Source organism: Capricornis sumatraensis, chromosome 1 (assembly GCF_032405125.1).
Source record: "Capricornis sumatraensis isolate serow.1 chromosome 1, serow.2, whole genome shotgun sequence".
NCBI lineage: Eukaryota > Metazoa > Chordata > Mammalia > Artiodactyla > Bovidae > Capricornis > Capricornis sumatraensis.
The window spans coordinates 38,064,955-38,087,261 of NC_091069.1; the positions used below are offsets into that span (position 1 = coordinate 38,064,955).

Consider the following 22,307-nt stretch of genomic DNA (forward strand, 5'->3'; position numbering starts at 1 on the left):
GACCACCTCACCTGCCTCTTGAGAAATCTGTATGCAGGTCAGGAAGCAACAGTTAGAACTGGACATGGAACAACAGACTGGCTCCAAATAGGAAAAGGAGTACGTCAAGGCTGTATATTGTCACCCTGCTTATTTAACTTATATGCAGAGTACATCATGAGAAACGCTGGACTGGAAGAAACACAAGCTGGAATCAAGATTGCCAGGAGAAATATCAATAACCTCAGATATGCAGATGACACCACCCTTATGGCAGAAAGTGAAGAGGAACTAAAAAGCCTCTTGATGAAAGTGAAAGAGGAGAGTGAAAAAGTTGGCTTAAAGCTCAGCATTCAGAAAACGAAGATCATGGCATCCGGTCCCATCACTTCATGGGAAATAGATGGGGAAACAGTGGAAACAGTGTCAGACTTTATTTTGGGGGGCTCCAAAATCACTGCAGATGGTAACTGCAGCCATGAAATTAAAAGACACTTACTCCTTGGAAGAAAAGTTATGACCAACCTAGATAGTATATTCAAAAGCAGAGATATTACTTTGCCGACTAAGGTCCGTCTAGTCAAGGCTATGGTTTTTCCTGTGGTCATGTATGGATGTGAGAGTTGGACTGTGAAGAAGGCTGAGGGCCAAAGAATTGATGCTTTTGAACTGTGGTGTTGGAGAAGACTCTTGAGAGTCCCTTGGACTGCAAGGAGATCCAACCAGTCCATTCTGAAGGAGCCCAGTCCTGGGTGTTGCTTGGAAGGAATGATGCTAAAGCTGAAACTCCAGTACTTTGGCCACCTCATGCGAAGAGTTGACTCATTGGAAAAGACTCTGATGCTGGGAGGGATTGGGGACAGGAGGAGAAGGGGACGACAGAGGATGAGATGGCTGGGTGGCATCACTGACTTGATGGACGTGAGTCTGAGTGAACTCCGGGAGTTGGTGATGGACAGGGAGGCCTGGCGTGCTGCGATTCATGGGGTCGCAAAGAGTCGGACATGACTGAGCGACTGAACTGAACTGAACTGAATCAATCATAGGGTATACCACGTTAATTAAAAAAATAGAAATAATATGATAATCTTATAGATGGAGAAATATCTTTTGACAAAATTGAACATTTGTTTATGATTAAATCTCTCAACAATGCATGCTTAGAGGAAACATACATCAACATAATAAAGGCCATATATGAGAAACCCATAGCTAACATCATAGTCAATGATAAAAAGCTGAAAGTATTTCCTCTAAGATCAAGAATAAGACAAGAATGAACACTCTTGCCACACTTATTGAGAGTAATATTGGGACTCCTAGCCACAGCAATTAGTAAGAAAGAGAAATAAAATAAATACAAATTGGAAGTGAAGAAGTAAAATTGTCACTGTTAGCAAATGACATGATACCACACACTGATCATCCTAAAGACAATACCAGAAAACTACTAGAACTCATCAAAGAATTCAGTAAAGTTGCAGGATTCAAAATTAATATACAGAAATATGTTGCATTTCTAAGACCTAACAACAAACCACTAGAAAGGGAAGTTAAGAAAACAATCCCATTTACAGTTTCATAAAAAAGAATAAGATATCTAAGAATAAACCTAAATAAGAGGGTAAAAGACCTGCACTTGGAAAATTATAAGACAATGAAGAAAGAAATTGAAAATGACACAAACAGATGGAAAGATATATTATGTTCATTGGTTGGAAGATTTCATACTGTTAAAATGACCACACTACCCATGGCAATTTATGAATTCACAGTAATCCATATCAAAGCATCAGTGTCATTTTTCACAAAACTAAAACAAATAATTTAAAAATCTGGATGGAAACACAAATGACTCCAAAGAGCCAAACCAGTCTAGAGAAAGAATGGAGCTGCAGGTATCATGCTCCTTGCTACAGAATCACAGTAATGAAAACAGTATGGTACTGGCACACAAAAAAACAGACACATAGATCAATGGAACAAAATAGAGAACCCAGAAATGAACCCACACTTTTATGGGCAATTAATCTATGACAAAGGAAGTAAGTATACACAATAGGGGAAAAACAGCCTCTTCAATAAATGGTTTTGGGAAAACTGGACAGATACATGCAAAAAAATCAAATGCAACTACTCTCTAATACCATGCACAAAAATAAATTCAGAATGGATTAAAGACTAAATTTAAGACTTGAACCATAAACCCTAAACCAGAGGAAAACAAAAGCAGTAAGTTCTTTGACATCAGTCTTAGCAGTATTTTTTTGGATATGTCTCCTCAGGCAAGGGAAATAAAGGCAAATATAAACAAATAAGACTATATCAAGTTACAAACTTTTGCATGTGAAAGAAAGTATCGATAAAACAAAAAGGTCATCAACTGAATGAGAGAACATATTTGCAAATGATATATTCAATAAGAGGTTAATATCCAAAATATACAAAGAACATAGACAACTCAACATTAAAAAAAAATTCATAATGGGTAGAGGCTCTGAACAGACATTTTTCCTAAGAAGACATACAGATGACCAACAAGTACATGAAGAGGGTCAACTTTACCAACCATTTGAAAATGCAAATCAAAACCACAATGAAATATCTCCTCACACCTGTCAGATGGCTATTATAAAAAAGACAACAAATCACAAATGTTGGCATGGATGTAAAGAAATAGGAATCCTTGTACAGTATCAGGGAGAATGTAAATTGATGCAGCCACTGTGGAAAACACTACAGAAACTCCTCACAAAATTAAAACAGAACTACTATCCAATTCTAGATATTAACTAAAGAAAATTAAAATACTAATTAGAAAACTTGCATGAACCCCTATGATCATTACAGTATTATTTATAGTAGCCAAGATACAGAAGCAACCTAAATGTCTATCAATAGATGAATGGATAAAGATGATGTGGTATAAATAATGGAATATTTCTCACCCACAAAAAAGGATGAAATCTTGTCATCTGCAACAATATAGAGGGACCTCAAAGATACTATGCAATGTGATATAAGCCAGACAGACAAAAACAAATACTGTATGATTTCACTTATATGTGGAATCTAAAAACAAAACAAAACAAGGAATTCCCTGGTGATCCAGTGGTTAGGATTCCACAGTCTCACTGCTGAGGACCTGGGTTCAATCCCTAGTCAGGGAACTAACACCCCACAAGTCATGCAGCAGCCTAAATAAATAAATATAATTAAAAAAAATAAAAGCCAAAACAAATGAACAAGCATAATAGTATCATAGAAACAGACAGTTAGCAAGTGGTTGTCATTGGGGAGGGACTGGCGAGAGGAAAGAAATAGGTGAGGGCGAGTAAGAAGGTATACACTTCCAGTTGCGAAATAAATGAGTAACAGACATGAAACACACAGTGTGGCGATTACAGTCAAACTATGTGGTATCTTTGTACATTGACTTATGACTAGAATTATTGTGGTGACTACTTTTTAATGCCTGGAAATATTGAATCACTATGTTATACAGCAGGACCCAACGGTATTGGTATTGTACTGGTATTGTATCTAATAGTAACCGTATTACAGGTAAATTGCATTTCAAAACAAACAAATTCTTAGAAAAAGAGATCAGAGGTGGATACGGAGAGGGAATACTGGATGCAGTCAGTAGTTAAGTATGAACATCCAGTTACAAAATAAATAAGTAGTAGGAATATAATGGGCTACATGATAAATATAATTAACACTGCTCTATGTTATATATGAAAGTTGTTAAGAGGATAGATTCTGAGTTCTGGACACAAGGAAATACATATATTCTTCTGTTTCTTTAACTTTGTATCTATATGAGATGATGGATGTTTCATAAATTTACTATGATCATTACCTCATAGTGTATGTAAGTCAAATCACTATGTTGTATACCTTAAATTTACACAGTGCTCTAAGTCAATTGTATCTTTAAGAGAAAAATGAAAAAAAAATGTAAACAAGACATGAGCATAGTTACTAACAGCTCAAAGCTGCATCTTTGGGATGACCCTGGTGCCCTTTTCAGTGCTTGAGAAAACACAAAGCTGCCAAAAGAAATTACTGTTTGTGGGAACTTCCCTGGTAATCTAGCGGTTAAGGATCTGCCTTGCAATGCAGGGGATATCGGTTCAATCCCCGGTCAGGGAACTCAGATCCCACATGCCCAGGACCAACTAAGCCAGTGCACTACAACTACTGAGCCCATGCGCTGTAACTGGTGAGTCCATATGCCTCAACAAAAGATCCTTCATAATGCAATGACCATCCCACATGCCACAACCAAGACCCCACACAGCCAAATAAATAAACATATTTTTAAAAAAGAAATGAGTGTTTGTTCTGTTGGGACCTAACAAACGCCATGCTAGGCTTCAGGGACTAAGGTAGGACTCAGGGGAAAAGCTGAGTCATTGCCCAGTGAGGTCATCCCCACGGATGCCAGGACTTGTCTAATCAGCATACTCCCCGTAACCTGGTTTGAGTTTATCACCACGTAAAAGACATCCGCCTGCAGCCAATAGCCAATTAGTAAATACTAGGAAACTCCTGCAGCCAATCAGCCCTTGCCAACTCTCTGTTCTAAAACCTATAAATACTGCTGTAAATCTAGGCTCCGGGCTCCTTGCTCCACTCCACTGCGTTGGATGTGGCGGGAGCCCTAGCTCGAGCTAGAAATAAAACCCCTTCATGCTTTTGCATTGCTGTGGATGTCTTATTCTCTCAGTTTTGGGGACTCGGATTCTGGGCATAACAGTTCCAGCAAACACACTGAATATGTGCATGCCTGCTGTCACTAAGTCACAGCTGACTATTTGCAACCCCATGGATTGTAGCTCAACCAGCTCCTCTGTCTGTGGGATTCTCCAGGCAAGAATATTGGAGTGGGTTGCCACTTCCTCCTCCAGGGGGTCTTCCTGACCCAGGGATCAAATCCGCATCTCCTGCGTTGATAGGCAGATTCTTTATCACTGAGCAACCTGAGAGATAGAGCCCCTATCTTCTAGCCTCTCAGGAATGGTATGAGTCTAACTACGATAAGTAAAAGTTAAGGAAACCCTGTGAGTTTCACTTGAATTAATCCTTGCTTCTCATTTTCCAAAGCTTTACTTCCTTGACTCTACTGAGCTCCTAATCATTCCACTCCCTATATCCTCTGTGCCTTTCTAAAAGAGCAGATCATCTCTGAACAAACTGAAGTGAAGTGAAAATCGCTCAGTTGTGTCCAACTCTTTGCAACCCCATGGACTATACAGTCCATGAAATTCTCCAGGCCAGAATGCTAGAGTGGGTAGCCTTTCCCTCCTCCAGGGGATCTTCCCACCCCAAGTGTCAAACCCAGGTCTCCTGCATTGCAGGAGGATTCTTTACCAGCTGAGCCACAGTGGAAGCTCAAGAATACAGGAATAGGGCACAACCTGAGCTATCAGGGAAGCCCCTGTACAAACTGAAATTGATTTCAATTCACATTGGAATTTCTGTATTGCAATAGTATATCACTGATATAAATTTAAACTTAGTGTCCACATTGTATTCAAACTGAACCTTCCCCTATTATGATAGTATATTATTGACTACAATTTAAATAATATTGTCCAACTGTTTTTCATCTTTGACAACACTGATACTTATAACTCTCCCAAAGCTCCACGTTTCTTTCTTTCAAACCACCTTGAAGAAATTCATTTTCTACCTTCTCATTTCCCCATAGCTCATTTCTTTCTTATTCTAAGTAGTCTAAATGATTATTTACTCTGTCTTAGACAACGTGTTGCAGCCTGGCGGGGCATAGACCAGGACCTGCCCCATGACTGGAGGGTGCGGCAAACTGCCCTCCTGATTGTCCTAGCAAGCATGCTGAAGGGACATTTTTGGGGCGGGACATGCTCTCTGCTCCACTTCACTGCCTACCCCTGTATCCGTCCTCAGGGAAACAAAACAAGATATTCCTGATCAACAGCAGAGCCTTTGCTAATCAAACTCCCCAGTATAGCCATTCCCTAATGATCTCACGTGACTTCTGGTAATAAAAGTGCGGGCTGAAAGGAGCCATTCTGTCTTCCTGCCATGGAGAGCAGGAAGGCCCTGACGCCCCGATCGCCAGATTATACGTGTCTGTCCTTTCCTTGCGCTCGCCCCTGTTTCAGGTCTTTCTCACTCGCTGTGCTGGATGCAGCAACAAAACAGAAAATTCAGAAGCAATATGAAAAGATAAACACATTTGATTGCATAAAACTGAAACATTCTCAGATAGCTAGAGATAGAATTTTTAAAGTTTTTAAAAAGATATGAGAAAAAATCTGTCACTAATGTGACAGGCAAGATTGTAGTTTATATCAGAAATATACACAGAGCTCTACATATGGATAGAAAGAGGTAAACAACTCAATACAAATACACTAGGTATATAAAAGGCAAATCAAAAAAGAGAAAGCAAGTACCATTGGTCAAAAAAACACACATGAAGAGATGCTAAACTGCAGCAGCAGTTTGAAAGTGAAAGTCACTCATTCGTGTCCGACTCTTTGTGACCCCAGGGACTATATAGTCCATGGCATTCTCCAGGCCAGAATACTGGAGTAGGTAGCCTTTCCCTTCTCCAGGGGGATCTTCCCAAGCCAGGGATCGAAGCCAGGTCTCCCACATTGCAGGCAGATTCTTTACCAGCTGAGCCACAAGGGAAGCCCAAGGGAAGTAGTACTTTAGATGAATGCAAATTCAAACAGGGAGATACAAGTTTTAATTGATCATATTAGCAAAAATTAAGACTAAAAACAATTTAATGCAGAAGAAAATGAGATGAAGTAGTTGATGATCTCAGGAACTGACTTCGTTCATGTGGATGTGAATGAATAAAACCTTTTAAAAACATTAGTTATTAAGATATGTAAAGAGAGATACCACATATTTCAAAAATCCCAAATTTTTGAAAAATTTCCAAATAGGAAATCTATTCTATAGAAATAAAAGAGTTAGTTACAAGGATATATATACTAGGATGCTTATTGCAACATTATTTGTAGTATGGGGGGAAAACAGGTATAAAATAATAACAGACCTAAGGAATAAATTGACTGAAATGCAATAATAGTAGTGATGTTAACATCCCACTCACCAGGACTTCCCTCATGGTCCAGTGGTTAAGACTCCCACTGCTGAGGGCCCAGGTTCAATATCTGGCTGGGGAACTAAGATCCCGTAAGTCAAGCAGCACAGCCAAAAAAATAAATAAATAAAATGACAACAAATAATAACTGTTTGTGAGGATGCAGAAGAAAGGAAACCCTTGTACACTGTAGGTGGGTATGTAACCTGGTGTAGCCCCTGTGGTAAACCATTTGGATAGTAAAAACAAAAAACCCACCCAGCTGTGCAACACGGCCCAAAACAACAAAAAAAATTACAACAGAACTACTATACAATTCAACTGCTTCACTTCTGAGTATTTACCAGAAAAAAAAAAATCCAAAAAGATATGTGCACCTTCATGCTCACTGCAGGATTATTTACAAATAGCCACGGTATGGACGCATCTTAAGTGCCCATCAATAGATGAATGGATTTAGAAGAAATACTGTATGATTACACATATGTGTGGAATCTAAAAAACAAAACAAATGAATAAACATAACAAAACAGAAACAGAGTTGTAGATACAGAGAATGACCAGGTAGGTAGTTGTCAGAGGTGGAGTTCATGGGCAGGAGTGAAATAGATGAGTGAGACTAAGAGGTACAAAAACAATAATAATAATAATAATAAAAACAGTGGACCTTGAATGTATGTCAATGAATGCTATTTATGGTCATTTATTCAATTTGCCATTGAATAAATTGTGGCATATTCTATGAACTCTTTGCAGCTGCTTTCTCAGTACTCTGCAGGTATCCCAATGAGTTCTCATACTGAGATCTTACTGTTTGTTTGTTTTTGAATATTTAGTTATTTGGCTGTACCGGGTCTTCATTGCTGCATGCAGGAACTTTTAGTTGCAGCCTGTGAACTCAATTGCAGCATGTAGTATCTAGTTCCCTGACCAGGCATCGAGCCCAGGACCACTGCATTGGGAGCACAAAGTCTTAGCCACTGACCCACCAGAGAAGCCCCAAATCGTATCAAATGATGACCTGAAAATTTCATTCTTGGAGATTTAAGGGGCACTGGTACGTTTCTTAGGCAGGGACATAGTGGGATCTGAGTGGGGTGCTCAGGGAAACATAGTTGGCCATGTTTTTGTTTAATCTGGCTTAACTGAAAAACAAGTAGATACACGGTCTGAACAAACTGCTAGTGAAATGAAAGTTTGAATTATTCTGCTCTGAAGAAAAGGGACATTTGCTCCTTCTGGCCACAAGGTGTCCTCCGGCAACTGAGAACCTAGTGGAAGCATCTGAAGATCAATCCTTCCAACGTGGACCAGTCTCACAGGGAATCCCAGCACAACCATTAAGGAAATGCTGCTCATCCTGAGACGCACGATGTAAAGATTGATCATCTAGTGCCCTGAGCACCCAAAGCAGTTTTAAACTACCAGAGGGAAAAACAGAGACATGTCAAAAAGTCAAAAATCCAAGGCTCTTTGGGGAGCTTAAACTCAGAAACAGTACACATCTGATCCACCACACTCTTCTCAGAAAATTGTTCAAATCGTATCTGAGTTAGGGTACCAAATTAATAATAGGAAAATTGTCCCTCGAAAGCCTAACAGCTCGCTGACAGGCACCTATGGGAACCCCAGTAGGGCTTATGCACAACACTTATGGATAGGGAAGTCTGGTGTACCACAGTCCATGGGGTCGTAGAGTCGGACACGACTGAGCAACTGAACTGAACTATGGATAAAATACTTGCAAATGCTTATTTATTTGGGAACTGAAGAACGTTGTGCCCCCAAAATGACTAAGATGGGGCTCTTCTCACCTTTCCAGGCTGGCTTTGCACATGCAGTTACATAATGCCCGCTTGATCAACATCTTTTCAGAATTCAGACCCTAAGGGAACAAGTTCTTCTAGAAGGAACTCGCTTTTCTCTCCCTAAGCCTTGTTTCTACCAGGGCTCTCAGGAAGGCTTACCTTACTCCTATCTAAACCATCTGCAATTCCTGAGACTAAGAAGAAAAAAATGGAAAAAAGGTCTTTTAAAACTCACGCAAATAAAATTAACTACTCCAATTGTTGAGGCTTCCCAGATGGCACAGTGGTGAAGAACCTGCCTGCCAATGCAGCAGACAAAAGAGATGTGGGTTTGATCCCTGGGTCAGGAAGATCTCCTGAAGGAGGGCATGGCAACCCAGTTCAGTATTCTTACCTGGAGAATCCCATGGACAGAGGAGCCTGGCAGGGTTGCACAGAATCAGACACGATTAAAGCAACTTAGCATGCAAGCACTCCAATTGCTATTTACAAACTAGTGAGTTTATACTGTAAAACCTGATTCATGACTAGATTTGAAAATTAAGTCATGAAATCTCTGGTTGTGTCTGTGTATATACGTGTGTGTGCTCAGTCGCGTCTGACTCTGCGATACTGGAGTGGGTTGTCATTTCCTCCTCCAGGAAAGGATCAAATCCGTGTCTCCTGTGGCTTCTGCATTGGCAGGTGGATTTTTCCACCACGGAGCCACCTGGGAAGTCCTGTATGTGTGTAAGTTATAGATATGATATACCTTTACTGTGAATGACTTTACCAAAATTAACTTGTAAATTAACTAACTGCATTTAATTGGCTTAAAGAAAATTAAACTCTTACGTAAATACTCAGAAATAGAAAAGAAATTAACTCAAATGAATTTTAGGTTCATATGATTTGAAAAATACTCAAAAACAGTTTTCAGTTCAGTTCAGCTCAGTTCAGTTGCTCAGTCGTGTCCAACTCTTTGCGACCCCATGAATTGCAGCACACCAGGCCTCCCTGTCCATCACCAACTTCACCAACTCCCGGAGTTTAACCAGACTCATGTCCATCGAGTCGGTGATGCCATCCAGCCATCTCATCCTCTATCATCCCCTTCTCCTGCTGCCCCCAATCCCTCCCAGCATCAGAGTCTTTTCCAATGAGTCAACTTGTTGCATGAGGTGGCCAAAGTATTGGAGTTTCAGCTTTAGCATCATTCCTTCCAATGAACACCTAGGACTGATCTCCTTTAGGATGGACTGGTTGGATCTCCTTGCAGTCCAAGGGACTCTCAAGAGTCTTCTCCAACACCACAGTTCAAAAGCATCAATTCTTCGGTGCTCAGCTTTCTTCACGGTCCAACTCTCACATCCATACATGACCACCTTGACTAGACGGACCTTAGTCGGCAAAGTAATGTCTCTGCTTTTGAATATGCTATCTAGGTTGGTCATAACTTTCCTTCCAAGGAGTAAATGTCTTTTAATTTCATGGCTGCAGTCACCATCTGCAGTGACTTTGGAGCCCCCAAAATATAAAGTCTGACACTGTTTCCACTATTTCGCCATCTATTTCCCATGAAGTGATGGAACCAGATGCCATGATCATGCTATCTAGGTTGGTCATAATTTTCCTTCCAAGGAGTAAGCATCTTTTAATTTCACGGCTGCAATCACCATCTGCAGTGATTTTGGAGCCCCAAAAAATAAAGTCTGACACTGTTTCCACTGTTTCCCTATCTATTTCCCATGAAGTGATGGGCATTACTAGAAGTCAAATAAGATCTTATTATATGTTTAAAAAAAAATTACCAAGAAAAAGAACTTGATTTGATGAAACCAAGATTCTTTCATCAATTGTATTGTAATTAGATCTTTAACCACCCCTTTTAAAGTCTTTTGTCATTTAACAGACAGCTATTGATGCTCTCTGATGCTTTGGAAAAAGATGCTTCATCTCCAAGAGTATTCATAGTAAGGACCTTTTGACAACTACAGGTTTCTAATAACTTTCAAATTATACCACTAATCTGAGCAAAAATTAAAGAATTCTAATGAAAAACTGATGATGGTTTCATAAACCCTTAACAGACAATCAAGATCAACAAGAATTAGCTACAATAGGACTGAATGAACTGATGAATATGGTTATAATTTTTATGACTTTTTGTCTGAAATATTATTGGCTTTCAATATTTCTTTTCCAGTTTTAAGGAAATCTTTCCCCTTAAGCTAATAACGACTTATAGCAACTTGGTGTTAGTCACTCAGTCATGTCCAACTCTTTGCAACCCTATGGACTGTCCATAGGCTCCTCTGTCCATGGAATTCTCCAGGCAAAAACAGTGGAGTGGGTAGCCATTCCCTTCTCCAGGGGAACCTCCTGGCCCAGGGATCAAACCCAGTTCTTCTGCACTGCAGGCAGATTATGTCTGAGGCACCAGGTAATTCTGTCGGATTACCATCTGAGGCACCAGGGAAACTTGTACCTTTTTAAGCAGAATTTAAATATTTATCCTTTCTCCATAACTGCTCATTCCAGAATTTGGAACCTCTTAGTAAATATTCTTATTTTTAGGCAATATAGTTATTTGAGAAGTTTAATAAGAATTTGTCTTCCTTATAACAATACATAATTAGAAACACTGCTAATATTACTTCGGCTTTTATTTGAGTGCCGTATTACAGGGTATTTATAGAATCAAATACGACCAAACAGCTTTGAAGAACTAACGTGAACTTTGACAGATCTGTATGCAGGTCAGAAAGCAACAGTTAGAACTGGACATGGAACAACAGACTGGTTCCAAACAGGAAAAGGAGTACGTCAAGGGTGTATATTGTCACCCTGCTTATTTAACTTATATGCAGAGTACATCATGAGAAACGCTGGACTGGAAGAAACACAAGCTGGAATCAAGATTGCCAGGAGAAATATCAATAACCTCAGATATGCAGATAACACCACCCTTCTGGCAGAAAGTGAAAAGGAACTCAAAATCCTCTTGATGAAAGTGAAAGAGGAGAGTGAAAAAGTTGGCTTAAAGCTCAATATTCAGAAAACGAAGATCATGGCATCCGGTCCCATCACTCCATGGGAAATAGATGGGGAAACAGTGAAAACAGTGTCAGACTTTATCTTGGGGGGCTCCAAAATCACTGCAGATGGTAACTGCAGCCATGAAATTAAAAGACGCTTACTCCTTGGAAGGAAAGTTATGACCAACCTAGATAGTATATTCAAAAGCAGAGACATTACTTTGCCAACTAAGGTCCATCTAGTCAAGGCTATGGTTTTTCCTGTGGTCATGTATGGATGTGAGAGTTGGACTGTGAAGAAGGCTGAGGGCCAAAGAATTGATGCTTTTGAACTGTGGTGTTGGAGAAGACTCTTGAGAGTACCTTGGACTACAAGGAGATCCAACCAGTCCATTCTGAAGGAGCTCAGTCCTGGGTGTTGTTTGGAAGGAATGATGCTAAAGCTGAAACTCCAGTACTTTGGCCACCTCATGCGAAGAGTTGACTCATTGGAAAAGACTCTGATGCTGGGAGGGATTGGGGGCAGGAAGAGAGGGGGACGACAGAGGATGAGATGGCTGGATGGCATCACTGACTTGATGGACGTGAGTCTGAGTGAACTCCGGGAGTTGGTGATGGACAGGGAGGCCTGGCGTACTGCGATTCATGGGGTCGCAAAGAGTCAGACACGACTGAGCAACTGAACTGAACTATGACACCATAAAGCCCCTTGGAAAACAACCTGGTACTCTGCTTGCAGAGTTCTCAGCAGCCTTACTAGGTAAATAAAGAAGTCCACCTCCTGGCTGGTAAAGGAATCTCCAGATATTCTGGAGACCTCTACAAGAAATCTATAGATACCTCGCAGTCAGAATCTAATAGCAAGCCCTTGAGGTGGCTTTCCCACCCTTGAGAATCCTTTTAAATGTTCAGCCTGAGATTCCTTATGAAAACTTCCAGCAAAGCCAATTTAAAGAACCTATAGAATCAATTGCTGCTGCTAAGTTGCTTCAGTCGTATCTGACTCTGCAACCCTACGGATTGTAGCTTGCCAGGCTCCTCTGTCCATGGGATTCTCCAAGCAAGAATACTGGAATGAACTGCCATGCCCTCCTCCAGGGGATCTTCCTGACCCAGGGATCGAAGCCACATCTCTTATGTCTCCTGCATTGGCAGGCAGGTTCTTTACCACTAGTGCCTTATGTAAATAATCAAGACAAATTTATTGAAACCAGGTTTATTTTGCAAACAAATTAGTCTTAATTTGGCTATATTTGGTGGAAATGAGGATAATTTTATTTTTCCAGATATCTATTTTTTTAATTAATTATTTTAATTGGAGGCTAATTACTTTACAATATTGTAGTGGTTTTTGCCATACATTGACATGAATCAGCCATGGGTGTATATGTGTCCCCCATCCTGAAGCCCCCTCCCACCTTCCTCCCCATCTCATCTCTCAGGGTCATCCCAGTGCACCAGTCCCAAGCATCTGTCTCATGCACGGAACCTGGGCTGGAGATCTGTTTCACATATACACGTTTCAATGCTATTCTCTCAAATCAGGAAATGAGGATAATTTTAGAGAGAAAAAAAATTATGTTTCAACAATATAACTTTGTGGATATTAAATTCTAGTGTTCAATTTTTTTTTTTTAATTTACTGCCTAACATTCATTTCCTGAATGGCTTCTCATTACTATGCTATACTATTGTTAACTTAAAATTTTTCAAGGGCATTCTAAGTTTCTTTCTGAAGCTTATCACAGTAATCTATCTTTGGGTGAAGATCAAGTACCCCATGCATGACCTGCAGTCAGGCAGATTATGCATACTAGGAAAGGCATTATTTAAAGGATTATCTCCAACCTAGATGGAAGATCCTTACCAGGTATTCTTATCTAACTCACATACAGTAAAACTGAAGGAAATTGACTTTTGGATTCTTATGTCCCACTTCAAAAGGGTCCTGCACTGGGCTGGTATATAGAGAGACCTGCTGACTTCAACTCACTTTAATATATTGCTCACAAAGAAGGGAAATGACACCCACACTAGGACAAGAAGACAGTATCAGAGGTAGACAGCTATCCTAAGATGCTGGACCTGACTTGTATGATCATTTATAGTTTTTTACCGATTTCTTGGACTTTTGTATGAACCAACTTTTTTCTATCATGAACACAAATCCTATGTAGAGTTTTAAATTAATTCAATTGTTTTACAGTCAATAGCCTATGTCCAACTTTTCCAAGTGTACCGTGGTGGACTTCTCTCCAAGGCTCTAATTGGATGACGCTTAGAAATTTTATTTTAGAAGAAAGATACTCTAGGACTGTATAAGCAACTGCTGATATCACTAAGTGGGACTCTCTTACCCAGCCAGTTAATGACATTTGTCTGGAGTATGGCCATAAATACTCTTTTTCACTAGATGCTAAGTATATTAGTTAGCTCCTACTAAGATCCAGTGAACTCATGGAGCAAATTTACGGCCTTGGCTCTCCCCAGGCTGGTTAGAAAGATGCCCTGTTAGTTTTACTCATGCTCAACATCACATAGAGGTAGCCTTTGAAACTGCCCTTCAATCTGCCTTTAAAGTGAACACACAGGGATCAGTCTTCCAAGGGTATGATCACTTAGTCAACAATATTTATGCCTTCATTTGAAACAGATGTCATTATTCACAGAGACTTTAACAAAACTCACCCAGAAGCCTTAAATGATAGTAACCAAGCCATTAGCTTGCTTAATTCAGAAGTTTCCATGAGAAAATCCCACGGCCCTTGATATTTTAACTGCTTCCCAAGAGACTTCTAATATAACCCATATTGTGACACAAATGAAGACTCCAATTTCCATTCTGAATGACCTTCTTTCGAGTTTAGGGGAGATGCGAGGAAAATGGTTTGGTTTGGGAAGGAAGAGGTCATATCTTTACTAACAGTATTGTTACTCTTTTTAACATATTTATTTATTTGGCTGCACCAGGTCTTAGTTGCAGCACAGGGCATTTTCAATTTTCATGTGTCTTAGTTGCAACATGAAGGATGTAATTCCCTGACTAGGGATCAAACCCAGGCCCCCTGCATTGGGGGCACAGAGGTTTAGCCACTGGACCACAGAGAAGTCCCTGGCATTGTTATTCTTGATGGTAATTTTGATTACAGTTTGTGTGACTTATAAAGTGACGGCTTCCTGCATTTCATGTTGTGTATCACCAACTTCTACTAAGACAGTAACATCTAAACTGCTTGAAATTATTGATCACATCTATAGTTCCCTATAAAATAATGAACATTCACAATGTATATACAATGTAAAATTGGCTTAAGTTCTATTGGACAATTTGGATTGACTGTCAGTCCTTGCCAGACATTCTACCAATATGTCATGCATATGTGCTAATTCACTTCAGTCCTGTCCAACTCTTCTTAGACACTATGGACTATACCCCACCAGGCTTCTGTGTCCATGGGATTCTCCAGGCAATAATACTGGAGTGGGTTGCCATGTCATCCTCCAGGGGCTCTTCCCAACCCAGGGGACGAACTCAAGTCTCCTGTGGCTCCTACACTGCAGGCAGATTCTTTACCACTCAGCCACAGAGGAAGCCCCTCTACTAGTACTGCTGCTGCTGCTAAGTCGCTTCAGTCGTGTCCGACTCTGTGCGACCCCATAGACGGCAGCCAACCAGGCTCATCCGTCCCTGAGATTCTCCAGGCAAGAACACTGGAGTGGGTTGCCATTTCCCTCTCCAATGCATGAAAGTGAAAAGTGAAAGTGAAGTCACTCAGTCGTGACCCCATGGACTGCAGCCCACCAGGCTCCTCCATCCATGGATTTTCCAGACAAGAGTACTGGAGTGGGTACAATCCCCCCTAAAAGGAAAGAAAGAGCAGGCTTTTAGAACCAGGAATGGAGGGATATGATGGACCTAGAACAGGTAAGCAACCATTCTGGGTGGCATCAAGGGACCAAATATTTGATTACCAAATGCCTTCTATCAAAAGATTAAGGATCAAAAGAGGGAGTTGATGAAATAAAATCATTTTTAAGGCACGATAAAAAAAATTTAAACATAAAACTCTCTCTGCTCACTTAGCCCACTACTTCTCTTTAGTGTGCACTGTGCTTCTGTAATTATGTGTTAACCAGATTTCCTTAAAAGACACAGGAATTCCTGCTTGATGGTAAAGAGCAATTATTTCTGGCACCAGAAAAGTAATTCCTTAGGATATAATGTGAGGGATTGAGCATGGGGGTGTTTTATTTCTTTTCCTTCTCAACTGAAGAGGGTTTTCATTTCTAGCTCAAATGTTCTTCTTATTTTATTATTATTATTATTGGGGTGCACCATATACCATGCAAGATTTTAGTTCCCCAACCAAGGATTGAACACGGTCCTGGGCAATGAAAGCACTGAGTCCTAACCACTGGATATCCAGGGAATTCCCACATTTCTTTCTTAATCCTTAATCTGCATCTGTACATGCAGATTTGGACGATGCAAACTGTCATCATTTGTTTTGTCTTCAAAATGCATATAACTGTGCATTAATTTCTTTTTTTAAGTGCTAACATTCCAGCAACAGCACAAGGTGAGCTGTTGCTGAAGCCATAGGAGGAGGACTATGGGCAGGGCATGAGGAATGTTCCCTCATTCTAGGAGGATGGGGACAGCTCTGGCTGCCCCAGAGTGGGATGTGTGCGGGTCTTTGGCCAGGCCACAGTCTACATAGGAAAACAATCAGTCACAAAGTTATGGGAATGCCACACAAGCTTGGCTATCAGCCCGGGCACCACAAAGGAACCCAGGGCAGGTCCTCTGCACACTCGTTGTTAAAAACTCTACAAGGTGAGGCTGTACATGAGTTTATTACAAAAGAGTTGTACTTACAAAAATCTGTACACACAGGTGAAAAACTCTCAAAATTCTCATCTATGTATCACAAGTTGCTGAGCCAAAATATTAAAAACAGGGTTAAATTATAAACTTCTCAATACTTTTCAAAAGGATTAATTTTTTAAAACACATATGCTACTTTCTTCAGCAAATCCCACAGAGAGACTAAGCAGCCCAGCCCTCCTTGAGCCCCAGAGGCCTTGCACCATGAACAGGCCTGGCCAGGAGACACTGTCCAGAGTCAGGGCAGGAGAGCCAAGCCCACAGTGCAGAACAGAGTGCTGAAACACACACAAAAGAAGGAAGATGTCTTTAGCTAAAGCCTTGGCATTAAATGAAAGAGGCAAACAGGATGGAAACATGCAGTCCTACCAGCCAGGTTGGAGAAGAGTTAGGAAACAGGCAACCTTTCAGGCTGACTTCAAGAGCAGTGGGAACCAGGCCCGGGCACATACCTTGATGGTAGAAAGTTGTGTTTCAACCAGTTGGGTGTGCCTACTAGGCCTGGCAGGGAGCGCATACAAGAAAGAAACAGGGAAGGGTAGGTGGGCCATCCTGCCCACAACCAGCTTATCAAGTAACTAATGTGGATGTAGTGTAAAAAAAAACCACCACTAAGTACTATGGGCATGCTCCCTGCTTGCCTTAATGGTCACATGGCCACACTGGGCCAAAGGCTGGACCTTGTCCTTATCCTGAATGCCTGTGTCCTCAATCACAGAAAGAGTCCCAAAAGAAGACTTTTCCCAGGGTGCGTGGGACAGGAAAGCAGAGCCCTGTCTCCTTACATGTTAGTTGAGAGCTCCTGGGTCTGGGTATCAAGGTGCAGCGTTGTGCTTCTCTTTGTAGTCTGTGTCCCCTGTTGGCACCAGCAGGTGAGAATGGGGGACAGAGGAATATCTGGACCTCTCACCTCACAGCAGAGCACCCAGCCTGAGCCCCACCTTAACATATCCCAGTAGCCCTTCCACACTGGCGAGGTGTCCAAGAAAACCCACAGGGTGGCCTGCTGAATAGTATGTGATACACAGTTTCATGGAGGAGCATGAGTCCTGATGTTCCTAGGGTACAGCTCCATGGTTCTCAGGTGGGCACCAGGCCTGGAGGGCCATAGAGAGTCACCAAGGCAATGTGGCTGTTCTGCCTGACCTCAGAGACCATCTGTTTAAGGCCAAAGCAGAACGTGGAGCCAAATGGGTTGGAATTGTTTGGGCAGGAGGACTTGTGCAAGACAACAGGTTTTGTTTGTTTTTTTTTCCCCTACAGAAGCTCCTGAATGTTGTCCCACTTGCTGTAGGTCATGTGTGTTTCTGTCTGACCCTCTGTGTTTTTTCTCTTTACAGTTAGTGGAATCTTGACTTCACTGTAGTGATACATATTAAAATTATAATGTTTAGGGTAACGGGTGTGTAGGACAAACCTCTTCATTTTGTGTGTATTCCCATTAAAGCAGATGTTCATTCTGAGAGTGAAGTAGTTAAAAAGCAGTCATGGAACTTCCCTGGTGGTTCAGTACCTAAGAATTCACCTTCCAAAGCAGGACATGGGTTCCATCCCTGGTGGGATCCCACATAGCCCAGGGCAACTAAGCCCATGTACTCTAGAGCCTGTGCTCCACAACAAAACAGTTCACAAGCTGTAAGGAAGACTCAGCACAGCCAAAAAGAAAAAGTAGTCATTACACTTGGATGGAATTTGCTTGTGCGGCGAAGGAGAAAGAATCTTCATCTTGTCTTCTGACTTGTAGAAGACCTTGTGTGGAGAGTGAAGCATGCTAAGAACATCTTGGCAGGAATCGCCAAAATATACTAAGATTTCAAATACCTGCATCTGGGCCATCTGGTATAAGTTGGGTCCACAACCTGTGGCAAGTAGGCAAAGTTGTAAACCTGAGGATCCACTTTCATATCAAAGATTATCTACACTCTCAGCATACATGTTGCCCAGGAAACATCTCAGGGGCATCATGGGAGCCTTGGTATCCTGTAGGCTGTTTCCACTGTACATGTACATTCATCTCACAGTTGCTCTGTAGGGTACCTGGAGAGAAGCCAGAACATGGGCAAAATTGGGCTCATACTTGGGAAACTTGGTGCATGAGTCTAGCTGAAAAGAGAAAGACAGTCCACTGAGGTTGAGCTGAAAAAGCTGTGCAGTGGAGTTGTCCACTCCAGGATGGGTTGCACCGAAGACTGGTCAATCTGCTCAATTAAAATGCACACCACAATAGTTTAACTGTACTTTAGTCAAGGGATACATCTGAATCACCTTAAGTCTCTGACTGAAAGCTTCAAACAGTAGTTTGATCCTCTGCTAAGTCAGGTTAAGGATGAGGTCATGCTTAAAAGAGGAGACCAATGCCAATACCTATTGCTCTTTTCCCAGAGAGCGCTCAGGCACCACCTCCAGATCCACCATTGATTGTGCCCGCCAGGCCGGAGTGGCTTCCTAAGGCAGTGCACAAGGGCTGGAGCTCCCCCACCAGCAGCAGCATGGGGCAGCCCTGTGCACTAACCGCTAGTGGGCAGAAAATGCTCAGAGTTTGCTGAAAGACTGTCTCCTAGGTTATAATCCTCTTGATTATAAACTGGCTTGAATAAAATTCTCTATTTCTTTTTTTAAAGATACTTATTTATTTAATATCTTGCTGCAGCAGGTCTTAATTGCCATTTGCAGGATATATATATATATATATATATATATATATATATATACACACACATAATTTTTAGTTGTGGCCTGTGGTCTCTTTAGTTGTAGCATTTGAATTCTTAGTTGTGGCACATGGGATCCAGTTCCCTGATGAGGGAACAGAGTCTTAACCATTGGACCACCAAGGAGGTTCCTCTATTTCTTTCCTAGATTAACCATTAATCATTTTTTTGTGGACAATGTGAAATGTTCAGAACAGGCAAATCTATAGAAAGGGAAGATTAGTGGATTGGGGACGAGGAGTGAGATGGGGTATTGGGAGTGACTTCTAATTGGTAAGGGTTTCCTTTGTGGGGGGTGAATGTTTTAAAATTGATTATAGAGTGGCTGCATACCTCTGTAAATATATTAAAAAACCATTGGATTATACACTTTTTTTCCTTTGACTGTCCGTATACAGTAACTCAGTTTCCAGATCAAGGATTGAACCCAGGCCATGGCAGTAAAAAAAGCCCAGAACCCTAACCTTTAGGCCATGGGAAATTCCTGAATTATACATTTTAAAAATTTGTATTGTTCACCCTTAAAATATTATTATTTGATGTCTTTGAATAAAATCCCAAGAATGTACCACAGATTCTAAATTTAATTTTAAAAATGATTATCTAAAAGTGCTGCAGTCTAAATGAACTACTTCAAAGAAAACATCACATTTTGGGGCATGTACATTTCCCAATGTTTAAAATTTTTTTTACATAATTTAAAATGCAATACAAAATGCATAATGAGTATACTGACGTACATTTTTCTGCCTCCCTGAAAGAGGATAAAAATTTGTATATCTTCTTATTCCTTCAGTTTTAGAATTCTTGGATTGATCTGTATTAAATAACTGTTTCTTAAATATTTTCCAGTGTACATTGATTATACCAAGGAAATTCAAATATAAAGAAAAATTCCTCAAAGGCCTGGCTCAAAAATTTGGTTAACACCAAGAAGACAAATTCTTAATGAAACTCTTACCTTTTTTTTTTTCCGGCTTCGCCACGTGACTTGGAGAATACTTAACCAGGAATTAAACCTGATTTCAGTAGTGAAAGCATGGAGTCCTAAATACTGGACTGCTAGGAAATTCCCGGAAACTCTTTTAAGTTTAAAAAAAAAAATTTTTTTAAGTGAGATTTTTCCATACAGAAAAAGTAGGAACATCCATTCAACCGTACCAAAGTGAAAGAAAAGAAATCATCTCTTACCTGAAAAGTAACATTATATAGACTCTCGGTAAACTCTTGTTTTTAAATGACTAAATCTTCCTCACTTGGGAACGAACGTCCGCGTGTACTTGGTTCTAAGGTATTTCAACAGACACAATTCCCGTCAGCGCCGCTGGTGTAGTGGTATCATGCAAGATTCCCATTCTTGCGACCCGGGTTCGATTCCCGGGCGGCGCACGCTGTTTTTGTCCTCGCTTTGCGTAGTTTTTAGTCTTTCTTCTTCTAGAAACACAACTTTTCATTTCCATGAAGATTTATATCTTACTATAAATCACTGTTGACACATTCGAATCTGAAGGTGGAATTCAAAACTGTTTACTCAAGTCATTAAACAGTTAACCTTTACGCCTGCGCAGTCTGAGACAACCCCCTGGCGTCGTTGGAAGCACGGCTGCGCAACAAGTGAGTATAAGGACTGAGGTGTAGCCTGGCGGCCAGGAGGTTGAAAGTGCAAAATTTTTCTGCGCCTGCGCGGCACGGGTCACTTCCCTGGCTGCTCCAAGGCTACCGGCTCGCCGCCATCTTGTTTTGGGTCTTCATTGTTCGCGCTGGGCCCGGCAGTTTAGTGTAATTGCCGCCGAAGAAAGAGGCGGGGTAACCTCCGGTCAGCCGAGAAACCCGGCTATCCCTCAGCCATAGCCGGTCAAAAGATTTGTGAGGTAGTAAAGGGTAGGGAGCTGGACCTGGAGGCGCCGCCGCGACAGCACCAGCCATGGAGGACGAAATGCCTAAGACTCTGTGAGTCTGGGGCAGCGATGAGGGGGGCGGGATGGTGATCGTCCCGGAGCGAGCCTTCGGCTCTGCGCCGCTCCCCAGCCTATTGTTCCCCGTGGACGCCGCGTTATCAAGGTTACTCTCTGGCGCTCACCTGGATGTCTAGGGACCGAGACCCAGGCAGTGAGGACGAAATGGAAGGAGATGGGGCTTAGCCTCTAAATTAGTCCATACACCGTAACTGCCCCTACAGCGTGGCCTTTGGCCTCGTCCCGGGCCTTCGGCCTGCAGAAAAGACTTTCATTCAAACCTCTTTTCAGAACTCGGCCAGCCTTTTTGTCCCATGCTTTCTTTCTCTCCCGTATCCCCTCCCCGCTTCTCGATTAACCTATTCTGATTTTTACAGCCGTCTCGCTTTCATTTTACTTTGATTTTCTCCAGATACTCTTCCTTTCATTTTCTTTTCATTGATAAGAATTTTTGTCTTGAAAATCCTTGTACTCATTTTTATGGGTGTGAACTTTATTCTCGCAGTTGCCAACTGGGAAAAAGTCAATTGTTTTTTCTTAAACTTCTCTTTGGCTCTTTTTCTGTGGCAACCCCCCATCCCCGATCAAAAAGCCCCAAATCGGACCCCCTAAGGATTTTGAAACTGCTTTTTAAAAATGGAACTCTCGCCCGGAGATACTTATCAACTGAGGGGAAGTGGATTTAATGCTCTTTTATCTTCGCTTGCTACTTTTGTGATTGATATGTCGTTGAAGGAGCGGGGAGTTTTTAATAAAGCAACAATTGATAAGTACCTTAACTAAAATGTTTAGTCACCTCTGTGAATTTTTGTAATGTTAAGTGGTCTTAGTTTGG

General features: G+C 41.2%; 1 protein-coding gene, 1 non-coding gene and 1 pseudogene across 6 annotated transcripts in view; 2 read left to right on the plus strand and 1 right to left on the minus strand.

Annotated features, from left to right (window-relative positions):
- Positions 1–17,836: 17,836 nt before the first annotated feature.
- On the minus strand, positions 17,837–21,443 carry LOC138074569 (phagosome assembly factor 1 pseudogene; annotated as a pseudogene).
- TRNAG-CCC (transfer RNA glycine (anticodon CCC)) lies at positions 20,836–20,906 on the plus strand. Its single transcript has one exon. It is a non-coding gene; the product is annotated as a tRNA-Gly (tRNA).
- TIA1 (TIA1 cytotoxic granule associated RNA binding protein) overlaps positions 21,300–22,307 on the plus strand; it is a 31,880-nt gene continuing 30,872 nt past the window's right edge. For all 5 annotated transcript variants that reach the window (XR_011145471.1, XM_068981946.1, XM_068981955.1 and 2 more), the window contains exon 1: positions 21,300–21,467. Coding sequence is in view for 4 of the 5 variants with exons in the window: in XM_068981946.1 (XP_068838047.1) it covers positions 21,442–21,467 (26 nt within the window). In the remaining variant the exon portion in view is untranslated. The remainder of the gene's footprint in view (positions 21,468–22,307) is intronic.